At 40.7% G+C, this 21,885-nt stretch overlaps 2 protein-coding genes across 5 annotated transcripts in view; one reads left to right on the top strand and one right to left on the bottom strand.

Annotated features, from left to right (window-relative positions):
* The window catches only part of msi (RNA-binding protein musashi), a 122,591-nt gene that overhangs the window by 83,382 nt on the left and 17,324 nt on the right, over positions 1-21,885 (top strand). The window contains exon 4 of one of the 4 annotated variants that reach the window (XM_070286699.1): positions 10,991-11,029. The exons of the other annotated variants lie outside the window; for them this stretch is intronic. Within the exon in view, the coding sequence (XP_070142800.1) occupies positions 10,991-11,029 (39 nt within the window). The remainder of the gene's footprint in view (positions 1-10,990; positions 11,030-21,885) is intronic. 4 annotated transcript variants of the gene reach the window in all.
* On the bottom strand, positions 18,241-19,637 carry LOC108080880 (lipoprotein lipase). The gene is made up of 2 exons (XM_017175783.3): positions 19,105-19,637; positions 18,241-19,036 (listed from the first exon to the last, which is right to left on the bottom strand). Exons 1-2 carry the CDS (start codon positions 19,632-19,634, stop codon positions 18,253-18,255), a joined length of 1,314 nt encoding a protein of 437 aa, XP_017031272.2. The 5' UTR covers positions 19,635-19,637; the 3' UTR covers positions 18,241-18,252.

Raw genomic sequence — 21,885 nt, 5'->3', positions numbered from 1 at the left:
TCTCAGTGCAACTTCCTGTTGGTATCTCGAGTCCTTCTAATCAAAACCCTGCTTACAGGTGTTCAATTTTCGCCAGGAGTGTGTGAAAAGCCATTTGTGAATTGTTTTGTTGTTCGTAATTTAACAGATTCGCACGCAAATGTATCTCAATTATAGATGCTGCAGGATAATCAGCCAAAGACTAAATATTTCACATGAAGGACACGGCAATCCCTCCGTACTACAAGGCTGCAAATTATTGTAATCGTTTTCTGTCCCTAGCTAGCAAAACGATAATTGTATAATCGCATTCGTAATCGACGATAATGACAACACTTTAGCGCCATACAACACATCATAAAAAAAAAAGAAATAGTGGGCTAGGAACTGCAATAACAACAATTGCCACAGGCAGGAAAAAAAACCAAGTCATGTTGAGCAAGCCTGGCCAACAAATTGTTCGAACACACACACACGGACACTCGTGGCAAATGGCTGCCAACATCAGCAACATGCAATATTTTATCTGCTAATGTGTAATTATAAACAATTTCGTTGTTTGTTATTTATAATAGCGCAGCGGGTAAAATGAAAATGGAAATCGCAGAGCCTAAGTCTGTGTCTGTAATTGTGCAGGCATTTTTTTTCGTTTAGCTATTGTATTGCGGGTGCAATTTTAACAAACGACTGACGATAACAATCGCCGGAAAATTGTCCCAAGCGAAGGGATTGCGGCGGGGGCGTGGATTCCTTTTTTTTTATTTTCAAAAATGCTGCCGGAATGCGTGAGTCCAGCACATTTGCCACATTCCGAAACTGACAAACGATATACGCGATATGCGAAACAAGCCCGAGAAATGCGGAGAAAGGTGCTAAAATTTCATGACATCAAAAAAAAGTTTTACAAACAAAAATAGCTGAAATAGAAAATGGCGTGAAGCACGCAACAGCAACAACAACAATGAAGGAGAGAACTGCGGGAAATTAATTGCTTTGAAATTTATGTTTAGAAATTAAAACTGGCAGTGGTGCTTCGTGTTCTTGTTGTGGTTTCATTGTGCAACTGCTGCGCGTGAAAGTATACTACATAAACCGTGGCTGGAGAGCATTTAACTTTGGGTTTAATTGAATGCAAGTTAGACACGATTTTGAGCTGATTTCATGATAGCGAAGAGCCATAATCATCACTTTAAGCCTCGTTAAGACTTGATGCAATTAGAATTCATTCAGAATGTCTTATGGTTTGGTTTAATAATCCATTTCCTGGCAGCTACAACTGATGCTGGAGTAGTAGTTCTTCTTCTGTAATTTTCACCGCAATGAGAGCACATTCTGCCTGCAACTAACACCACAATCAATTAAAGTTGCTCTGCGGCTGTTGCTATTCAACGTTAGTCGGTTATGGTGGCGCAACAGCTGCTGCTGCTGCTGGTGTGACTGCTGTTGCAACACACATTGCTGCAATGTTGCAAAAAGGCGACAACACACTCGACTGGATTCGTTCTACTGTTCCAATTATTGTCGTCCTTTCACCTGATTCTGTTCACTATTTTCCTTTTTTCGTGGGTTGTTTTGGCTGCGGCACTTTTAATTTCCCAGTCGAACGAGCTGCTCCTTTTTCGCTTTTCCCGAACAGGAAGCGTATTGTTAGAGGTCTCTCATATTCCTTTTTTTTTTTTTGGCAAACTTCCGCTTGTTTCGAGGCTTTAATTACGTCAGGGACGCAGCTTTTTTTTTTCTCTTTTTGTAAAATCCCCCTTTTTCGGATTTTCCGTTTGCACTTGACTACATTTTGGGTCAAGTTGCGTGAGCTAGTCAATTCCTTGAATTGACAATTTACATTGACAAAGGCGGAATTTAACGGTCGGTTGAAGCAGAAATGCTTTTGAAAACATTTGGTTCATGGCCAGCTGCGATTTTTCCAGGAAATTTTTGAACTCAGACTAACCACACTTCATCTGTAGGGAGAAAACCACTTAATTTCCTACACTGCGTATACGCAATATTTAGTTAATTTCCTTGAACGGCAAAGAGGATTTATTGCCAGCACACCAGAGATCGACATGCAGCATCAACAGCAGCTGTCTTCATTAGGATTACATTGGCATTTTCCATTTTTGATGCTCTCCCGTCGATGGAATCCCAAATTCGAATAAACAATACGCCATGTTGTACAAGGTCCACGATGCGTATTAGTGTTGTGTTAGGTGTGCGTGTATATTTCAATGATTTATGCATTCAGCAGGAGCAGGGCAGCGCAGCACGGGTGGGTTTATGCAAATTTCGACTGTAAATTCGTGCAAATCGCGTTTTCAATTTCTACCCTTTGTTGCTCTTCACTCCAACAGCCAACAGTGCGAATATGCAAATGAAGCTCATAATTTGCTTTAGCCAAAGGCGGGAAATTACCAAAAATGAACTACGATGAGAAGAATAGAAATGCGGAGAGGGTATGTGCTAAGGATGAAAGATAGGGGGGATCACCATCGGTGCCAAAAAGTTTTCGCCAGGGGGCAACGAAAAACTTTCAGTGGAAACTCTCCTCTTTGGCACGAAGCAAGAAGTAAAAGTTACAGTACTCCTTCTCTGTCCTTGTGGCATTAAAGTGGTCACTAGGAGAAATAATATGTACAAATTGTTAAATTTATATTAAGTGCAAGCAATAAAATATTAAATTAACTCTTTACATTTACTTATTAAATTAAAAAGATCTAGTTTCATATTTTTCATTCGTAAGGAATAAGTTCAATGAGTAGAAATTTTCATATACTCCTATTAAAAAATCCTTTAAAATAACTTTAAATGTCTGAAGCTCAACTTTTCACAAAAGATACCAAGTTTTCCAGTATCCCTTAGGACAGAGAAAAAAAAATTTGAGGTCTGCACACATGACCCATTAATAAGCGCACGGCACTTGCTGGTTTGGTGGGGTCATTTCATTCCTCTCTCACAGCTGGTCGTCGTGTCAGAGGAGGAGGGGTTATGAAGGGAAGCTGAGCTCGTTGGGTTGGTTTTTCGGCGTACGGTGCACTGGTGGCGCGATGGCCCAGCACGTTGTCAACATAAATTTTCGAGGGAGCAGCCATGAACTATGTTGGCGGCGGTGGTAAAGTTTGCACTTCCTTGCAATTTAAATGCGTTTATCTCTTCGAAAGTGTGCAAACAGACGCAAGTTGAAAAATAAATCTGCAACCGCAACGATGTGTAAGCAAATGCAATGATTTAAGCATTTCAATAGATTTTGTATTCGCCAAAAAAGCATTCTAGTTAATCAAGAAAACTATGAGACAGAAATGGAATGAATTGTACCTTAGAAATATCAATTTTTAGAAGAATTTTACCTCTACTTTATAGTTAATACCTCTTTAAATGACTCACTCAATTCCTTAACAATTTAAAGCCGTTTGAAACCTTTTTAAGCTCTCCACATACGATGGCATAGGTTGTATCCTATAGATACGAAGCCACTCCACACCCCCTTCTGACAGTCTGCCAATGGAAAGTCAATGATAATGAGTCCAAAAGCGGAGGCTATGAATATATTTTGCCTTGCATGAGCACACACGCACAGATACAAATGCATGGGAACGTGTAGATACAGATACGTAGATACAGATACGCATTCACAAGTCAAGTGCTTAATATGCAGGCTGCGTTGCATAAAGGGGAGAAATCGAAGTTGATGCTGGGGGGGGCAGCAGGCGTCCCCACAGCGATCAAGGACGTGGCGGATAGATTCGGGGACCCAGAGGCTCACACGCCCGATAAACGATAACTGTAACGATATCGTATCACATTTGCCACCGTAATTTGACGGAAGTCCTTTAAGGTTATATAGCATATTATTTGCATTTGCTGCGCGGAATTTTGTGCGGAGGCTGGGGAGCTAATATGCGTTCGATTAACTTAACGTTAATATCAAGTACGTGATGTGCAGTGTTTCGCATAATGCGATTATCCTTATTATAATTTATGCATTGAAATAACGTGAGAGGGACGTAGGGTTTTTGGGTTAATACTCGCGTTGTGCGGTATTGTTATTATGGGTTAATGGGACACATTCAACAATCCTATCAATTTATATTCATAGATTTAAGTTCAATTAAATCCGTATCTGTTTATTATCTGAACACAATTATATTATAAATAATTACAGACAGCTAATAAAACTATAAAATACTGAAACAAATTCTTTAAAAAAATATATATAAATAAATAGTTTGCTTTAGCTCTTAGTATACTGATTTTTCATAATCACGACTAAATATGTAGATATTTTCTAAGAAAATAAACTAAAAATATAATGCAGGTCATAGATTGTCATATAATTATATTCAATATTCTTGCGCTTCACCGTAACTAAATTAATCTGACTGACTTTGACACAATCCGAGAAAGTTTCCACAGAGACCGACAGAGATGGATATGGGGCCGGACGGAGACGGTACGGCAGGACATTTGACGTCAGCGAGCCTTTGGCCAGGTGAAGCAAATTCAATTAAACTTTTGTTGTCGGCGACCGCCCAACAGCGCTCGTCCTACGCCCGCATCATTGTATAACGGTATATATATATGTAATTCGGTATATAGGGGCTGCGATCCTTGGTCAGGTTACACAAATAGCAAGTCACGTTATTCCACTCTGTGGGGCCAACGCGGGCGTCCTTTTAGTCCTTTGGCCACGTTTCACATTTGCAGCTTACTCCACAATTTGGCTTTAAATAAATATTTAACCAACTATAATTGGAAACTCAAAAAGTGCAATTAGCAGTGTCCGGAAAGGAGCAACTTTCCAGAGTTTCAAGCTCTCGTTCCGGCCGGCCGGTGAAATGAAAATTTCTTTGTCCGAATTTAAGAAGTTGAGTTGAAGAGTGGGCAGCCGCTCCAAGTTAATTAGGTTATGAAATTTCACCTGGCCACAGACACAGAGATGTGGCTTAAAGTCATGCCAAAAGCTCCTTGACCATGTTTCTTGTCGGATGCGAATGCCACTTAAATTTTTAATTGCAGCTAATTAAAAAAAAAACGCATCAAAACGTAATGTAGAGCATGAAAGCATACTAAAAGTGGGGAAATACGAACATGAAGAGAGAATAAATTAGGGCAGTAATCGTATTTTAAATACTCTTTAAAAATGAAATATTCAAAATAGTTGAGCAAATATAACTTTACAAAAATTGGACTAATTAAAATGCTTTAAATACTCAATACTTTATTCAATCTTTGTAAATTAAAACTAAATTAGAAAATTTAAAGATTATTTTTAAGGATATTCTAGGCCAAGGATATCCTTATAACCGTTTCACATGCTGATTCTTCTTCTAAATTTCCCACTGCCCTTGCGAGTTCTTCGTTTGCTCTTTCATGACATAAAAAAGGGCAAATAAATATTTAACAAGCTGCACAAAACAGACAAATAAACGCACTGGCACTCACACACACACTCGCACGCTTGTTGGTGCACATACTAGAAAATACTTTGAAAAATGGCCAAAGAGTGAGACAGAGAGCCGGCGAAAAAGAGAGAGGCGACACTTGAACATTAAGCAACAGAAAACAGCAAAAACTCAACGTGATAAATTTTTTTCCGCTTTGAGAGAAATGAAAATACATTTTTTATACAAACCGGGAAACTTTGCACAACGTTGGGGTCTAGCATGTATAAATAACGAAGAATGTTTAACCAAAAACATAAAAAATATAAGCAATTTTCAAAGTGTGAAAATGTGTGAGCAATTAAAGAATATAACAGAAAGGAAATGTTTAAGAATTCAAGTCAAAAAGAATATCCTGAGGATATAATCAAAGAAATTTTTGATGTGAGTCTGGCTTCTTGAGTTAAAAATTAAATAATAAAATTTGCAAATGTTTTGTTTTACTTTGTTGGAAAGCTGAAAACTTGTAAATTGCATAATTATTTATTTTTAAAATAGAAAAAGTTTCTTTTGATAAAAATTCCAATTATGTTTCATAATTTCTCTAGGTTACAAAACACTCCTAAAATCCTTAAATCAAAACGAAAATCGAAAGCCTTTCATATGCAAACGTGTATTTTCGGCTCTTATAATCCTTAGAGCGCATTGTTTTTTCCCTACAATATGCAGCCTTTTGATTTTTGTATCCCCAAGTACGATCTCAATGGCAAGATTCACTAGCAAAATCAAAATGGAAAGAGCTCTGCGAGCTGAATAAACCTCTAGCTCTCGTTCCCTGGAAATGTAGCCTCCAAGTGAAACATAAACCAGACATTAGGTTGGTCATTTTTGGACATAACAAAGCCAGCTTTTGCAAGGGCCGTCAGTTCTGCATCTGTTTCGGTGTCTGGACCTCCCCATACCCTGCTTCCCCCACAGCCCTGTCTGCTTTTTGTGCTTATCAGGCTGCGCTTTGTTCTTGCAGTTTTGTGCATACTTTTAGGCGCAAATCACGCCATGTTTCAAAAGTTTGCCGTACTGCTGTCTCCGTTCCTGCGGTTCATTGCACTGCGCTCTCTCGTTCCTGCAATGAAAATTGCAACGCGCCGGAGTTTTATTGCCCGGAAATGCCTTTTTCGGGCTAGACGGGTAAAGTTTCGCCCCGGAAAAAAACTTACGGCGAAAAACTGCGGTTGCTCAGAAGAGAAAATATAAATGCAGTATTTTCTTAATATTAAGGAGGTTATTTTGCATTAATCTTGAAGCTTTTGAGATGCAGTTTTCATTTAATTGAAATGCATTTAAATGCATTTATTTATTTTCAATTTATCTAGTTAGAAATTTAAGGACTTAGGAACAAATTATTAATAGATACGCCCTAAAAATATCAAAAGATAACATATTAAACTACATATGTATTTATCTTTTTTCTCTGTGCAATCATTGAGTAAAGTTCAAGTCGCGATTGCAGTTGCAATTGCGGTTCGAAATTGTCGCATGTTTGAACGCAGTAAGCGGACACATGAATAAGTTCGAACTCCGAACACCGAACTTCGATTACGGCAGGTAATAAAAAAACATTGTGCTGCGCGGCCTAGGCGCTTTCAAAAATTTGGATTTATGGTTATTTTATGGCTGTTTGGTTTATTGTTCTTGCCTCTCCTTCGCTACTTGTTCCACGGCTTGTCGCCTCGGTCATAAAAATTCAATTATGTGAAGGAGGCCTTCTTGCAGGCCAAGCAAAAAAAAAAAAAAAAAGCAAAGGGCCGTAAAAATGAATGAATGCTGATTTAAAAGGAGTGAGTGTTGTCTGAGTGCGCCCCAAAAAGTATGCCATCGCTTCCCTTGCATGTGTAAGAAGGACCAAGAAAGTCTTGCGGGGAAGAATACAAAATAGGATGCGAGAATTGCCGAAATGCCGGAAACCTCTTGAGCGCCGCCAAGAGCCCCTAAAAGTATGCTTTAAATTCTCGCACTATGCAAAACGGATGCCGTGAGATGGAAAATGAGGAAATGCGAAGCAGCATCCTGCGCCACTGAGGGGGGAAATGTTGACTAAATAGAAACAGGAAGAGGCGTCTAGAGAATGGCAACAGTCTCGGTATACTCTTATGAAAATGAAGCCAAAAGTTGCGTATAAAATGGAAAGTTCAGGTCTTTGAAAATGTCACACGAATCTGTGCGTGAGGAAACGTTAAGAACTTACTATAGCTTGAGCACTTTATAATTTGATTCATAAAATAAATAGGTCAAGATAAACAAAAGAGGAAGTTTTGGTGAAGAAGTGGAAAACTAAATACAACAACTTTAAAGGTTTAAATACATAAATACCTTTGGCAATTATAAATCCCAAAACGTTGTAAGCCACTTGATCCATCACCCATTGACTCAGAGGATCTTAAATATTTACTCCACCATCAATCCAGTGAAAGCCAATCTCCTGATGGATTGTTCGACTTTTAAGAGGTTAAATGCTTGCCTATACTCGCATATCCTTTTATGTGCCACTAGTCCTTCCTTCATTTTGTTTGTGTCTGCTCGTTTTGTTCAAACATTATCGCAAACCTTGCATTATCCTGCTGTAATTGAGAAGGGGACTGTGTGCGTGGCAGAAGAGTGTGGCAGTTATTAACCTCCTTCCGACTTTCCAAGCCATGTTTGCTGCCTTTGGTAAACTATAGCCATCTCAGGCGTGTAGCTGCTTATGCATGTAAATATGGCACAGATCCTTAAGGCTTGAGACTGATATGTGACACGTACACTGGGAGAAAATGCAATGTCTTCGAACTTTAGATGCTTTTTATGAAGAAATATACATATATCCTATAGCATACATTCATTAAATATCAAATATTGCTTGAAGATTATAGTTTTACTGTTAAAATTTATCTTCTATGACAAATTTGTTACAAAGTCCCAGTTTTTCCCAGTGTTTTGTATATTTGTTTTCACTCCACGGCAGATAATTGGCCAACGGAAGTGGCGGAATGAACGATCATTGTCGTTGTCGGCTTGATTGACAGGTCCAACGAGATGCCGTCACACATTTGCGAGTGCAATCCGAACAATCTGGGGCCCACAAGTCGATTCCTTCCTGTTTCGAATGCTCAGTGGCAGAAGAAGTCCCCGAGCGTCCCCGCTCGAATGACATGTTTTGATAAATTGCTTGATTAATGGACGCATGTGCGTAAATACAGTTTAAGTGCTACGGAGAAGAAGGGCTTACGTATCAATATCCACGAGTGTGAGCTGGAGGAGGACACTTCATGGCTGTGACCATTAAAAATAATTTTCTTTCGCGGTGCCCGCCTAAAAGCGCACTTGCCACCACAAAGAGCGACAGCTGAAAATGACAAAATCTGTCGGATGCCAGGCCGATGTTCATAAATCAAAGTGACGCCCGCACACACTCGCTCCCACATTCATACAGGCACCACGCTGACATTTTCCACATTTCCGCCGCTGCGCTCATTAAAAAATTGAGCGCCATTTGCCAAATGCGAAAACGCGGGGGGAGAAATTCGTGATGGAAGCAGGCAGCAATTGCATGTCCTCCTCCTCTTGCTGCCTTGAGCATATGCATATGCATGTTGGGCGAAGAACTCCACTCGAAAAAAACTAACACATCATAAATCTTGCACAAGCATCCTTTAGCGTTGCGACTCTTACATCCTTCAGACTACACGCTCATCCCCTTTTGGTGGGGTCTACAATATATAAAATGTGATTCACATGAAAGGCGAAAAGAAGTACAGTGGAGTCTCATTAAGTTGGGCTTAAGCTAAGTTTTATTTTAAATATTAATATTGTTTAAGTCATTTAAAGATTTACAATAGAAAAATATTCAGTAAAACTAAATTTTCTTGGAATATTATTAAACTTTAAAGAATTAAGAGAAGCTTCAGAAAATGTATTCAAAGTAATTCCAAGCTAAAAAAAAACCAATTAGAAGAAAAATTCACTGTATCTCATGAAAAACTACTGTGGGCAGAGGATTTTAACAGTTTTTTAATTACAAAAGCCTTCAAACGTTCCGTTGCTTTCTGGACATATAAGTATGCAACAGAATTTTTTTCGCCACAACCCGATTTTTGCCTTTCACCCCTTTTTTTTCATCACCGAGCAGTATCTGTTGCCTCATGCAAGCAATAAGAAAATTCGCCAAAGGCCAAGCAAAGGCTCACGTGGCGTTTACCACACCAGGACAAGCCCAAGCTGTCGTCATCTCTTTGCACATGCCAGCCAGTTTTTCCTCAATTTTGCACCAAACAACCTCCGTTTTTTTCTCTTGTCTGTTTTTCCCCCTCAGGCGCCTGGGGGCGACTTTTTTGCGAATAGCCACAGCAACAGCTAAACTTGAGACTTTTGGCACGTGCACTTCTTCCTCGGGTCCTTGTTCGTCTTGTCCAGCTAAAGGATAACTTCTGCTTCCCATGGTTCAATATGTTCTCTAATGAAACTTGTGTCAACGTGTGATATTGATTGTGAAAGCGGCCAGGAAGGATAGTACAGGGATTTGCTTACAGTTTCTTTTCCATGTTGCAACTTTAGGTCATGAAAATTGTGTGTAAATCTTTAACCTCTAACTAAGATTTAACCTGATAGGAGTCTAAAATTAGATAAACACATATTTTAAGTAGTATTTCTGAGAAATATAATGTGGACCTAACAGTCTCATTTACTTTCTTGGTAACAAAATTATTTAATCCGTTTCAAATCGTGGAAGCAGCTCAGCCTCAGGCTGTCACTTTTGTCTCATAAAACCCTCTTTGTTCAGCCAATTTTCTTGGCTGCAGCTTGGCAACTCTTTGGCTTGGCAGCCCATTGCAATTTATCTTAATTTTATTTATAAACCTTGTGTCTTTTATTAGGTTTTCTTTATTGTTAAGCTAATAATGAGGCTTGAGTTGTTTAAACCGTTTTTTTAGAAGCATATTTATATCAGAATAACGACATTCAAGTTGATTTGTTTTGATGACTTGCCTCCATTTAATTTCCTCCTTCAATGACTTGGATAATCTGAAATTTCCCCGTGCAAACTTGCCACTCTAACTTGACATTTAATACGCTTTTATGCTGCTCTTATCCTGGGTATTTGATGGACATCCAACGCTTAACTTTGAGCAACTTTCACCCGTCTGCAAACGGCTATAGCACTTCAACTTCCGCTTTTGCATCCGATATTCGTCCTTAACTCCTCCCTCGCTCCCCGCTGGTTTTGTTGCGCTTTTCCTATCAACTTTGCAGATTTTCCCCATCTCGTCTCCCTGCGAACCCGGGGATATCGTCTAAGCCTCGAGGGGAAATGCAATTTGCAGCATTACGGCAACACAAAAAAATTTGCTTTTCCCCCGTAAGCTGTTGATGCAAGTCTCTTTTTCTCTACGAAAGAAATGAATGAAAATAAATAAATAAGTAAACAGACAACTTAATTCCGTAGTTACACGTAGTTGAAGTTGATGCTCGTGTTACTGTTGTTGGTTATCGTCGTTATCTTTAGCTCTTCCCTCCTAATAGACTTTGGATAAACTAAAAAATCATAATTGACCTCATTATAACCGTATTTTCTTTTCCGCTCTTCTCTCTGTCTCTTGCAGGTCAGTATCTGAGATGAGTGTCACTTCTCTATATGCAGGGTAAGCCCAGGGACTTAAGCTTAATTATGTTGGTTTTTTTTTACTGAATGCTACGCACTGAAAGGGTCTATTGAAAACGGTCACAAAAGCGGTTTAAGCTTCGAACGAATTATTAATTGGGCTTGACGACGACGATGGCGACTACTTGCCATATAAAATCCCTTTACCTGCCCGGGATTAAATCATTTTTCGTTTCATTTTGCCCACAACAGTGGGGGGAACTTTAAAAGCAAAAACTCAAATATAAATTTAATCAAACTTTCGGCGCCGAGTGGTTCCAAATAAGCCAGCTTGAACTTGGTTTTTGCTTTTGGCAACTCGTGCGGCCTTTATAATTGCCATAAAAAATGAAAGCCAACACAAAGTTTAGCCAAGCTCCGCAGGGAAAGTAAAAACAGTCGAGCCGAGTTCAGTTTTAAATAAAGTTCAAGTGCCTGTAAGCACAATATTTTATGTTGTTTTCTTTAGTTTTTTGTTTTAATATAAATTTAGATGTACATATGTATTTATTAGCAAACCAAAATCGCCGACACTTCAAATGTTTTTATTATCTTAAACAAGCCGAGACAAAGCCGTAACTAGAAAATCAAACAGAATAAATCAAGCGGAAAAGCCTTACCTTAATATTTTTGTCTTAAATTCATAAAATTATAGCCAAAGAAAATGCATAGTTTCTGAAATATTTGCCAACATTTAAAGATTAAGTGCAAACAATTAATAAACCATTTCATGCTGAAAAACAATCGAACAATTAGTGTAAATCGAGCGGTTTATTTGGTTATTTCGTGCATATTTACCTTCTGCAGCTATAAACGAGGACATTTCTGTTATAAATTGCTTAATTTTTTCCCCAAGTGTTTTGTTCGTTGCCGCCTGCGTACGACATGAAATGAAATACAAACTCATGTATAACAATCTGGGTAAATAAAAAAGTGGCTGAGAGAAGGAGGAGTGGACCGACCGACCGAGAGTGGGGAAGTGAAATGCCAACAAACGACAAAAATTGCGGTGGAGCAAAGTTGCTGGGACTACTCTCGGAGTTGGGAACTCACAAAAGCCCCTGGCATATGCACTTTTTGTGCTGTGTTTGCCCAGCAGAACGGGACCGAGCGGGGGTCGTCCTGCTGCTGCGGGGTCAGCGAATGTCATTGTTAAAAGTTGCGGGGATTCCCGCCACCCTTGGTGCTTTTATTCTTCGTTTTCGTTTCCCGGGAATTGCAGCACAGTTAAGGAATGCCAAAAATCGCACTGCTCCCTCAATGAATTATAATGCAGAACCGTTCAATCTGTACTGTCCCGCCGGATGTAGTATGGCGAAAAATCCCAGTGGTTGGTAGTCGGGATCTTTGCATAACACATCCCGCAATAAAAACAGAGCCAAGGAAATCGGTCATATGTGCGGGTGTATGGGTTTTCCGGGGTGGCTGTCCGGCTTAATGGTAAGCAAAGTAACTTTTTGGTTTATTTCAGGATTTTTTACTGGATGATATATGCTTTTATAGAGGCGGAATATCATAAGTTTTGCCTCAGTAACTTTGCCACTCTTTAAGTGACTTTAAAACTTACTAATTTTGGACCATACCGAGCGTTTACCCTTGTCACACATGGCGTATGCTTAATTAATTTTCATTACCCTACGAGCTTTGGTCCTGGGTGCAAAATTCTCGGGGAAATGGACGAGCAAGTAAACAAAGGGCCTTATTTAATTACGTTACTCGGCAAGGGCTACTCAAGCCAACGCAAGTTTTGAGGCGTTTTGCACTAAGGTTATGTTTCCGTTAAAGCCTTTGAAGTTAACTGGAAGGAAACTTTTTATGGCCATCTTGAAGGCGTCGGCTGGGCCAATTAAAATGCCACGATTTCTGCTGACTTTGTTTGTTGGCAACGAAGGGCTTTCAACACATGCGTCTGCGTGTGTGTGTGTGTGTTGGTTAACTTATATTGCTGGCAATTGGCACGTAAAGGGTTAATTGTCAGCCAGTCAGCAAAATAGCTCCAAAGTTGAGTTCATCGATTTTACATAACTTGCACATGCTGCTGTTCTTGTTATTGCTGTTGGAAGGGCCGCCCTTTTTCTCGAACTTTTGTACTTCACACTTTACTTTGACGCCCTTGCTTTTCCTTGCCTTTAGTTTGTTGATTTTTTGGCGACTTCCGTTGCTGCGGGCTGCCTTGAGACTCATTATTATAAAGGTGCCAGGCTTAGAACAGCTTCATGTTTGATTTAAATTTAAATTAAAAATCACTCATACGCACCATTTGATAGGGATACTGACAGCTGCGAATAGAGCAAATAAAAGCGCTCCCATATATTGCACAAATGTCAAACACCTGGCCAAAGCCACTATATATAAAATTCATTTTGAAAGCAAGCCTTCACAGTGCCCCAGACTTGCCATACACTCACTCACCCTCAATGCTTCCTGTATCCCCATTTTCCCCCGATCAACAAAAGCTTAGGAAGAGAGCCGGTCTGAATTTTAAAAGCCCCTTCCAACCATCGACCAGCAATTAAGCCAGTTTGTAACAATAAATTTCAGTTGCTGGCAGCACGAGGTGTTTGCCAACTGTTCAGCTATATTGACTTTCAATTTGTGTGCCGGCCAGCTGGTTGGAATTTATTTTTAAGCTTCCTTTAAGGGCCATCAATGCAGAAGTTTTAAATTTGAAAGAGAGATTGGTACTAAAGATTGACGGTGTACTGATATCGTTTCGATATTGATAAGAAAAGTCTGTAAATCTTATTTTAAAGATTTATTTACGGGCATAATAATATCTTTACCAGAATTTTTTTATGAATTTTAAATTCAATTTACAATTTATTTGAAAAATATTTTTTTGTATATAAATTTTATAACAGTATAGTATATTTTTTAATTTTTGTTATATAGTTTTTTCACCCATTAACCAAATATTTAAATACCAATATTCAACTGATACTTCAAAAGGAAATGCAGGAGAAATACAGGTACATATTTCCTTTGAATGCATATGGAGTATATCCATTATATATTACAATTCCGGTCTCTATGGATTGGCAAACATTTGCCAATTGGCAAACAAATGCCAAATAAATCAAAATCAAACAAGAAGAACTGCAGCAACCCCTATGAAAAAGAAACCAAAACCCCAGTGGTGCCCTTAAAAACTTGTTCCCTTGGCCGCTTTACAAGCCGAGCTCAGTTCACCCCACCTGCAACTCACCTGGTTTCCCCGCCGCCTACCCACCCACCTGTGCTCTGTGCTCTTCGCCCCACAATGCGCTTGTACAAACACGTAATCGAATAATCCAATTTGTTTGCGCAAAAACTGAAACTTTTTCATAGGGCTTCAGTTGACGATGCCGCGCCGCCGTGACTCAGATCCCTCGGCCCCGGTCGCCTCTGTGGCCCTCACCTTTTGAGCTAATTGTTTGAGTGAGTTTCGGATTTAAGTGCAGATCCACCATCCTGCCGGCAAGCCCCCACGAAAGCCCCACAGTCCTTGTTCGATTTGGAATTGTCAGTAAAATGATGTAATTGTAACTCGGCACTTGGGATATCGATAGTTACCTCAACTTTTGTGTCGAGCGGTTTGAGGTTTTCTGTTGGCTGAAATCGTGGTATTATGAGAGGAAGTGCATTGGTTTATAGAATTCTGGCAATTTAATTTGGGACTCATAAAAGGCTAATTGGTTAGGCACTTTTACTAAGCTGAAATATAAACATAAATAGTTCAAGACATTTTGTATTTAAAAATTACACCAAAGCCATCCAATTTTGTTCTTTTATATTGAAGAGCTGGCCTAATTATAGTTACTTTCCTAGCCTGAATTCCTTTGAAAAGGATATCCGCAGAATTAGCTAGGAAATACTGTGCTGTAAATCCTTTTTATGGCCACTATTTTCTTTTCATTTACTGAAGACCATTACTTTTGGTTATGTGTGCCTTTGTTCGTCTTGCTTGAGATAGCCAGGACCGACAGATTCTCTCCTCAATTGAATACGATCCCTCGAACTACTATTTCCACGTCCATTGAAATCCTTTCAAGCAACTAATCCCCGCCATCGTTTCCCCTCCCTTGCGCTTGGGCCTTAATCAACCTTTTGTTCCATTCAATGTTGTCGCCGTGTTTGCTCCATTTCCAACCCAACCGATTTAGGCAACTGTATCCTGCAGACTGACCTTTCAATTAAATAAGCGTTCTGTTGGTCACCTAACCCAGGACCTCCAGCTGTGTGTGTTGAGAACCGGCCGCCTGCTCGTCCCCACCAGGCGCCACCCACCAAGGCCACCGCCACCTGCCGTTTGCGTTGTTGGTCATCTTTCCGCACTCACATGAAGGCATTGTTTTTTTGTTGCCACAATCTTGTCAAACATTGGTTGCCCTTCTTTCGAGCAGAAGTTCCACTTTAAAGGCAGCTGCAAATGAATGAAAGAAAATTGCACTGAAAATCAAGCTCCAAAAATGAAAAGAGGATAATTTACTAAATATTATTCCATATTTTAGAACAAACATTCTTTAGATAAAAATTTAGATAAAACTTTATGGAATAGATGATACTCATAAATTACCTAAATAATTTAAAGTCCAGGTTCTGGCTGTCATTCCCCTAATATTTTCAGTGCAGCTAAGCAAAATCTCTACACTTGACGTATACAGATTTTTGTAGTCCTGCCTGAAGGCAAATTTTGCACTCTATCTTTGGCTGCAGCTTTGGGTTGCCAGCTGTCAATAGACTGACTCCGGCAAAGACAGATTCCCAGCTCCCAGGGATGAGCGGATGAATAGCTGGCTAATCCAGCTGCTTATTACTGCAAGGAGAGACGCGTGTGGCCAAAGTAATATGCGCTTTCAGCCCGAGACAAACAGCAATAGCGGCAAACTTATCCTCCCTCCTCCATCCTTCGTCCGTTGGTGTGCGTGCGCCGGAAGCCCTTGTGGGTTAGGGGTGGGCATCAGGTAACAGGACAGGCCAAGGTGAGAAGCGAGCGGAAGGAAGGCAGCAGGAGCGGAAGCACGGAACGCGACACTTTATGACTTGGACGGGGGGGGCAGGGTGTGGTTAGCTTTGTCTGGATGTGCTGCCAGGCCATGAAATGGCAGCTGACAAGGCGGCAAACTCTTTTCTACACAGAGAATGTGAAACTTGTAGTTATATTTGAATTTTTTAGCAAGAAGAATATTTAAAGGATATAGCTAAATACTCAGAAAACAAGATTGAAAATAGAAAACATCTACAGTGAAATATATTTTCCCATTTGGAATTGATACATTTTCTTAGCGTGCACTTTGGTTAGACTCTGCCACCCCCAACCGATTCAGCAACCCCTCGACTGGAATTAGGATTGCATTGTCTAAGGGCTCAGCTCAGTTTTCTGTTCGGTTTTTCAGCTTTTCAGCTCAGTGTTCTCAGTCCTCAGTGCTCGGGTTCTTGGTTCAGTTTTGCAGTTTGTGCGTCAACTCTTTGGCTCAAGTGCGGGCCACATTTCATAGGCTTCCCAGAGCAACCTCCGCACCGAAGACACCCCTTCGATGCTCACCCCTTCCCTTCGCTGGAAGACGCGACACAAATTAGCCATCTTTTTTGCATTCTTTTTTTTGCAGTCTTTCCATTTGGCTGAGAACATTTTCAGTTTGCTTTGCAGTGCACAACTGGCAACAGTCGACGGGCTTTATTCGATTCGCCTTTCGCTAGATTCTTTTTGTGAGGCGGCAAGGAAATTATCAGACAAGTTAACCAAGGAAAAGAATTTAATTCGCAAGTCTCAAACTGAATTTCTTGGCCTGTCGCTGGCTAATTCAATTGCTGTTGCCTGCCAGTGAGCGGAGAGTTATTGCAAATAACTAATTCGGTTTGTGCTGCAAGTGAAACGGAATAAAAATATCCGGATCAGTGGTTCAGTGAATCTGTATTTCATTTAATTAAAGAAAACATTGTGGATATGAACTACTTAGAGACCATGTTATGGTAAGGGGATAAAATATCTCAAAATGTTATTAAGTCAAAAGCAGAAATAGCTATTTTAATTAATAAAGAAGAGACTTTGCAAAAAAAATACATATTTAAATATTTTCAAAGGAAAAGTTCACACAAAATGCACGCATTTTATATGCTTTTTCTAAAATCAACATTCCATGTTCTATTAATAAATTAAAATATACTAACTTGAACTTATTAAAAAATGTCTAAATATATGTGTTTTCCCTTTATTTCTTATTTTTTATCAACTCAAGGGTACTCTGTGCGCAATATTTGTTTTGCTTTTGCCAATATTTGTTCACGTAATTTCCTATGGCATCCATCCGCAGCTGCCAAGTTTTTCATGTTGGCTTTTTATTGTTTTTTTTCCCTTGGTTGGTGGGCCCTTTGGCCAATTGCTGCTTGTTCACTCAAATGATGCGTAAAAATCACATTAGCGGCAGCCGTGCGACATTTTGGCCAGCTCCAAGGTCTCAATGCCCCAAAGTATGCTTTATCTTCCGGGGGAGGTTTGCATCCGTTTTAGCCAATTAAACCTTAAGCTGGTGCGACCTTAGCCAAGTTTTACTTTTTTTTTTAATTTATGGTACACGAATACAGGCTAAAATTTTAATGGGACTCGGGAGAAGAGATTGCTATGAGTTTTTATGAAACTTTACCTAGGTTTTGTGACTAAAAATGAAGCAAATTTGAAGTAGAGGGTAACTTTAAAATGGAACATCAAGAAAGGATATATATTTTAGGCGTTGTTGATCTAATATATAGTTAAATATTATTAATTAGAGTACAAACAACACGCTGATCTAAAAATCTTTCATTACTGTAATTGCAATAAACACACTTTTTCCTTTTACCAATCTCGTTAGCTCGAATTAGTATTTGGCTTTATGTGCATTTTTGGCCCATCTAGTTCTACTTGATTTTCCATCCTGAACTACACTCGGCTTTTGTGTTCTTCCCGTATATATGTGCTTAGGTCCTGACGGCAGGTTTTCATATATTTTTACTTCTTTTTCGTTTTGCTATTTTTGCTGCCTGTGACTGGCATGAAAAGCATTTTACACATGGCAGCATTTTTTAATTTTGCCAACCGGCTTTTAGAAATGGAACAGCAACACACACGCGCCGACACACACAGGTGTGTGTGTGTGTGTGTGTGTGTGTGTGTAGTGCAACATGCACTTACTAATTAGAAATAAAAACGCGAACTGTACTTGCTCATTACGTTCTCTCTGCCAGTTTTCCGGTTCTGTTTATTATTTATTTGCGCCACCCTTTGGCGCTGGCACTTTGTGCTAAAACATAGGGTGGCTGGTCGCTTGTTTGGAAATAATAGACACCCTGTCTCTGGGCCAAGAACTCCGTCGACGCGTTGGCCAAATCACCGCCCATGGTCTGGCTGATCCCCGTATCCGTGGGGCAGCGTTGGAATCGGGTCAACTGGTTCCACTCGTCGGCTTGACATCCGCGGGATACGAATCCCGTATTCTGATCTCGGAGAAGACTCTCGGCAAAGAGCATGAAAGCCCGCCAGTGGCTGCATTCGTTCCAAAAGCAGCCAGGCTGCTGGCTACCCCAGTTGGCATAGAAATCCGCATGGCCCAGGGGTCGGTCGAATCCATAGCTGCCCACACTTGTGTGCAGCACCTCCACATAGTCGGCGTCCCCCGGTGCAAGTCGTTCCTTTTCCTGGGCGTATCGAAAGAAGGGAAGAGCCGGATCCAAGGCCCGGATCATTTGAAGTCGTCCTGTCTGAAGGTGCTTTCCCGCCAGACCTGCCACATGGGCGCCCATGCTGAAGCCCACCAACTGCAGGTCCTCAAATCGCAGACCCGCCTCCTGATGCAGGAAGTCCACAAATTTGGCCAGAACCTGGCCCACTGGCTTCACCCGGTAACTGGCCGTTACGTAGTCTGCTATGGCACCACGGCCCCAGTCCACTGTGAAGATATTATAGGTGCCATTATTCAGATCGAAATAGGGTGGCAGTAGAGCAGTATATATGTTGGCATTTGCATTCCCCAGCCAGCCATGAATCAGGATGCTAAGGAAGACGTAAAGGATAAGAGATAATGATAAAACATCGTATACAGACGATCCCCAGTCGCTTACCGTGTGGGATTGAAGGGATTGAAGCGCGACCTACGCAGAGAGGCGGCATCATAGAGATTCACCTGTTCGCTGGTGACCGCCACCAGGTCCTTGTTCATCACGTTGAGGCCAAAGGCAGCGGTCAGCGTGCTGCCCACGACCTGCTGAAAAAGTCTTCGATGCGGTGGCTCCACGGCTTTCGGAGGTGAGTCCCGGGCAAGCGTGTGCAGGTGGAAATAGGTGTGGTGGTCGGCATTGTATAGCAATTTGTAGTCCGGCTGCAGGCGGAGTAATTGCTGCTCAACCGTGCTGCTGGGCCCGCTGGCCAGGTTGGGTCCTCCCAATATTGGCAGCTGCCCGGGACTCATTAGGCCAGACAGCAGTGCCATTTGTGTGTCAAAGTAGTTGGCCTGCCACCGCCGCCGCTCATGGCCCCGATTCCTCATCCGCATCAGCATCGTTCTCATTCGGATGGCACTTTCCACTTCATTTGTCACTTTTACTTGCACTGCGGGTCTTGGCCTCACCTCCGCCAGCGCCTCTGCCTTCATCTCCATATCCTCCTGCAATTGATTGTTGTCTGCAGCGGCATTATAGTCCCCGAACCCCATCTCAAGCCCAAGCCGGGCCCTGTAATCAGGCTCTGTCAGCCTTGCCGCAGCGAGCCACAAACAAACTGGTGTCAACGAAATGAAAGTGCATTAGGCTCGAAACTGTGCAACTAGACCAATCGGCAAATGAGCAGGGCACACACAGACAAAAACGAATCCATTTGATGGGCTTAGAAATTAGTGGATTGAATTTCAAACTAGAGTCCATAAACACTATCGCGGCACATTACTATTCTATTCTGGTTTAATTAGAGAAGAAGCTATTAGCAATCGAAGCTCATGGATGTTAAGTGTGATTTGTATGTGTAATTAGGTTACCTATCTACTACTATATTTTTATTTAGCCGATAAACAGAGAATAGATCACGGGAAGGAGAGAATTACAAACATAGTTCTAGTAAAAAATACATTTAAAACCAACACTTGACTTTTCCACAATGCCAAAAATCACGCACTTTCTTTTATTAATTTGTTTACTTTTTCTTTTAAATAAATTTGTTTTGGAACATCCCGATAACATTTATGCTGCCTCATTTCGACAAATATTTTTCGCTGTGTGTGAATCGAATGCTGTCCCAATCAATGATAATGATGATAGTCACCTGCCTGAAATAAGACAACCGAGTGCACAGCAATCCGCATCTTTCGAATATCCGTTCCTTCCTCAAAGAAATGGGATTGACAACTGAACTGATGTGGGCCAGTGTCTTTGACACATTTTCGATCATCTCTTCTCGAGCTGCATTTCTTTCTCTCCGGCTTTTTTCGGCTGATTAATATGCAGAACTTCACACTTATTCTCTCACTCGCAGCTTCAGCTTCTTCATTGATTTCTTCTTAACAAGCGGCAATTGTTAATGGCTGAGTTGGCCGGAATTACCGTGTGAGTGCTCTCCCATTAGCTGCTAATCTGTTGGGTCAACAAAAGTTCTTCGAGTGAGTGGATGCGTGCCCAAGGAGGGTAATCTGTGCCAGTGACCAACTTTTAGGCCATTTAGCACTCGAGACATTTTTGGTATAGGTCATTATAGGAACTATAAATATATTTTTGCCTTTTTAAAGATTAAAATTCAATGTAGTGAAAATTTTAATGTAAAGATTTAATTGTGAAAATAATTTCCCATCAGCACCAACTTTAATCCTTAGTTTAACACATTAATCTGCCATATTTTGTGCTGACCCAGTATTCAACAGTTATTGACAACTTTCCGGCATTAAAATATCAACAGTGGTTGCTCTGGCTTTCGGAGCTCAACTGAAACCAAAGCCACATAATTGTGACCACGATTGCTGGTTCTCGGATTGTACTTTCTCTTTGGTCAGTCTGCAATGTGAGCAATTCGCTTTCGTTGCATATGAGTTATATAATTTCAATTAGCCTACATTTAAATGCCTGGCTTTCTCAGCTAAAAACTTACATCACAAAGAACTTCTGCAGAGGACTAATACACTTAACACAGAGCCTAATTTTAAATTTAATTTTGTATTTAGCATTCATATCTCCTTTCCCAATTTACCTTATCCTGCCCATAAAATTAGCATGCATATGCCTCTGGCAAAAACATACTAATCGAAATTTCTCCTGTTTGTTTACTTTGCAGGTAAGTTCACATATTTCCGCGAACCGGAACCGCGTGAGGGAGACCCCACCGCGACCACTCCGCCCACCGGAAGTGTGGTGTTCGCCATTTTAACGACATCCGGAGCGTGCATTTCTTGTGTGGAAAATAAGGAGCAACGAAGCAGGAGCCCTACATAAAGCTGTTTTCCTCTGGGTTTATCGGTGATCGCAGAACGTGACGAAAACAACGAGAACATAAAATATGTGTAGGGGTGAATAACAGCAGATAAACGAAGGTAACCATATCGTAGACCCCTCTCGTATCGGGATTTTTTCATATTGAATATTATGATGTCACGGGGCATGCGAGGACATTTCAATTCCCCCCAGCAAACACTTCCTTTACGGACCCTGATGATGTTGATACGGCACAAGTTCAATGTACAATCTTTTGTTAGTCGCTGACTGGATTTCTGCATTTGCATTTTTTGCAGCTTCGTCCCCATTGTTGTTGCAATGCGACACTCAGACAGGATTTGTGTTTTTATGCGGGAGCAGGAGCTGTAGATAGAGTGGGGGGAGAGGGGATGAAAAACAATAACGCGACAATAATCGATTAAAAACAGCGAC

The sequence above is a fragment of the Drosophila kikkawai genome, chromosome 3R (genome assembly GCF_030179895.1).
Source record: "Drosophila kikkawai strain 14028-0561.14 chromosome 3R, DkikHiC1v2, whole genome shotgun sequence".
Classification (NCBI taxonomy): Eukaryota; Metazoa; Arthropoda; class Insecta; order Diptera; family Drosophilidae; genus Drosophila; species Drosophila kikkawai.
Note: the sequence above shows the minus strand (reverse complement) of the source record. Positions and strands in the feature narration are given on the sequence as shown.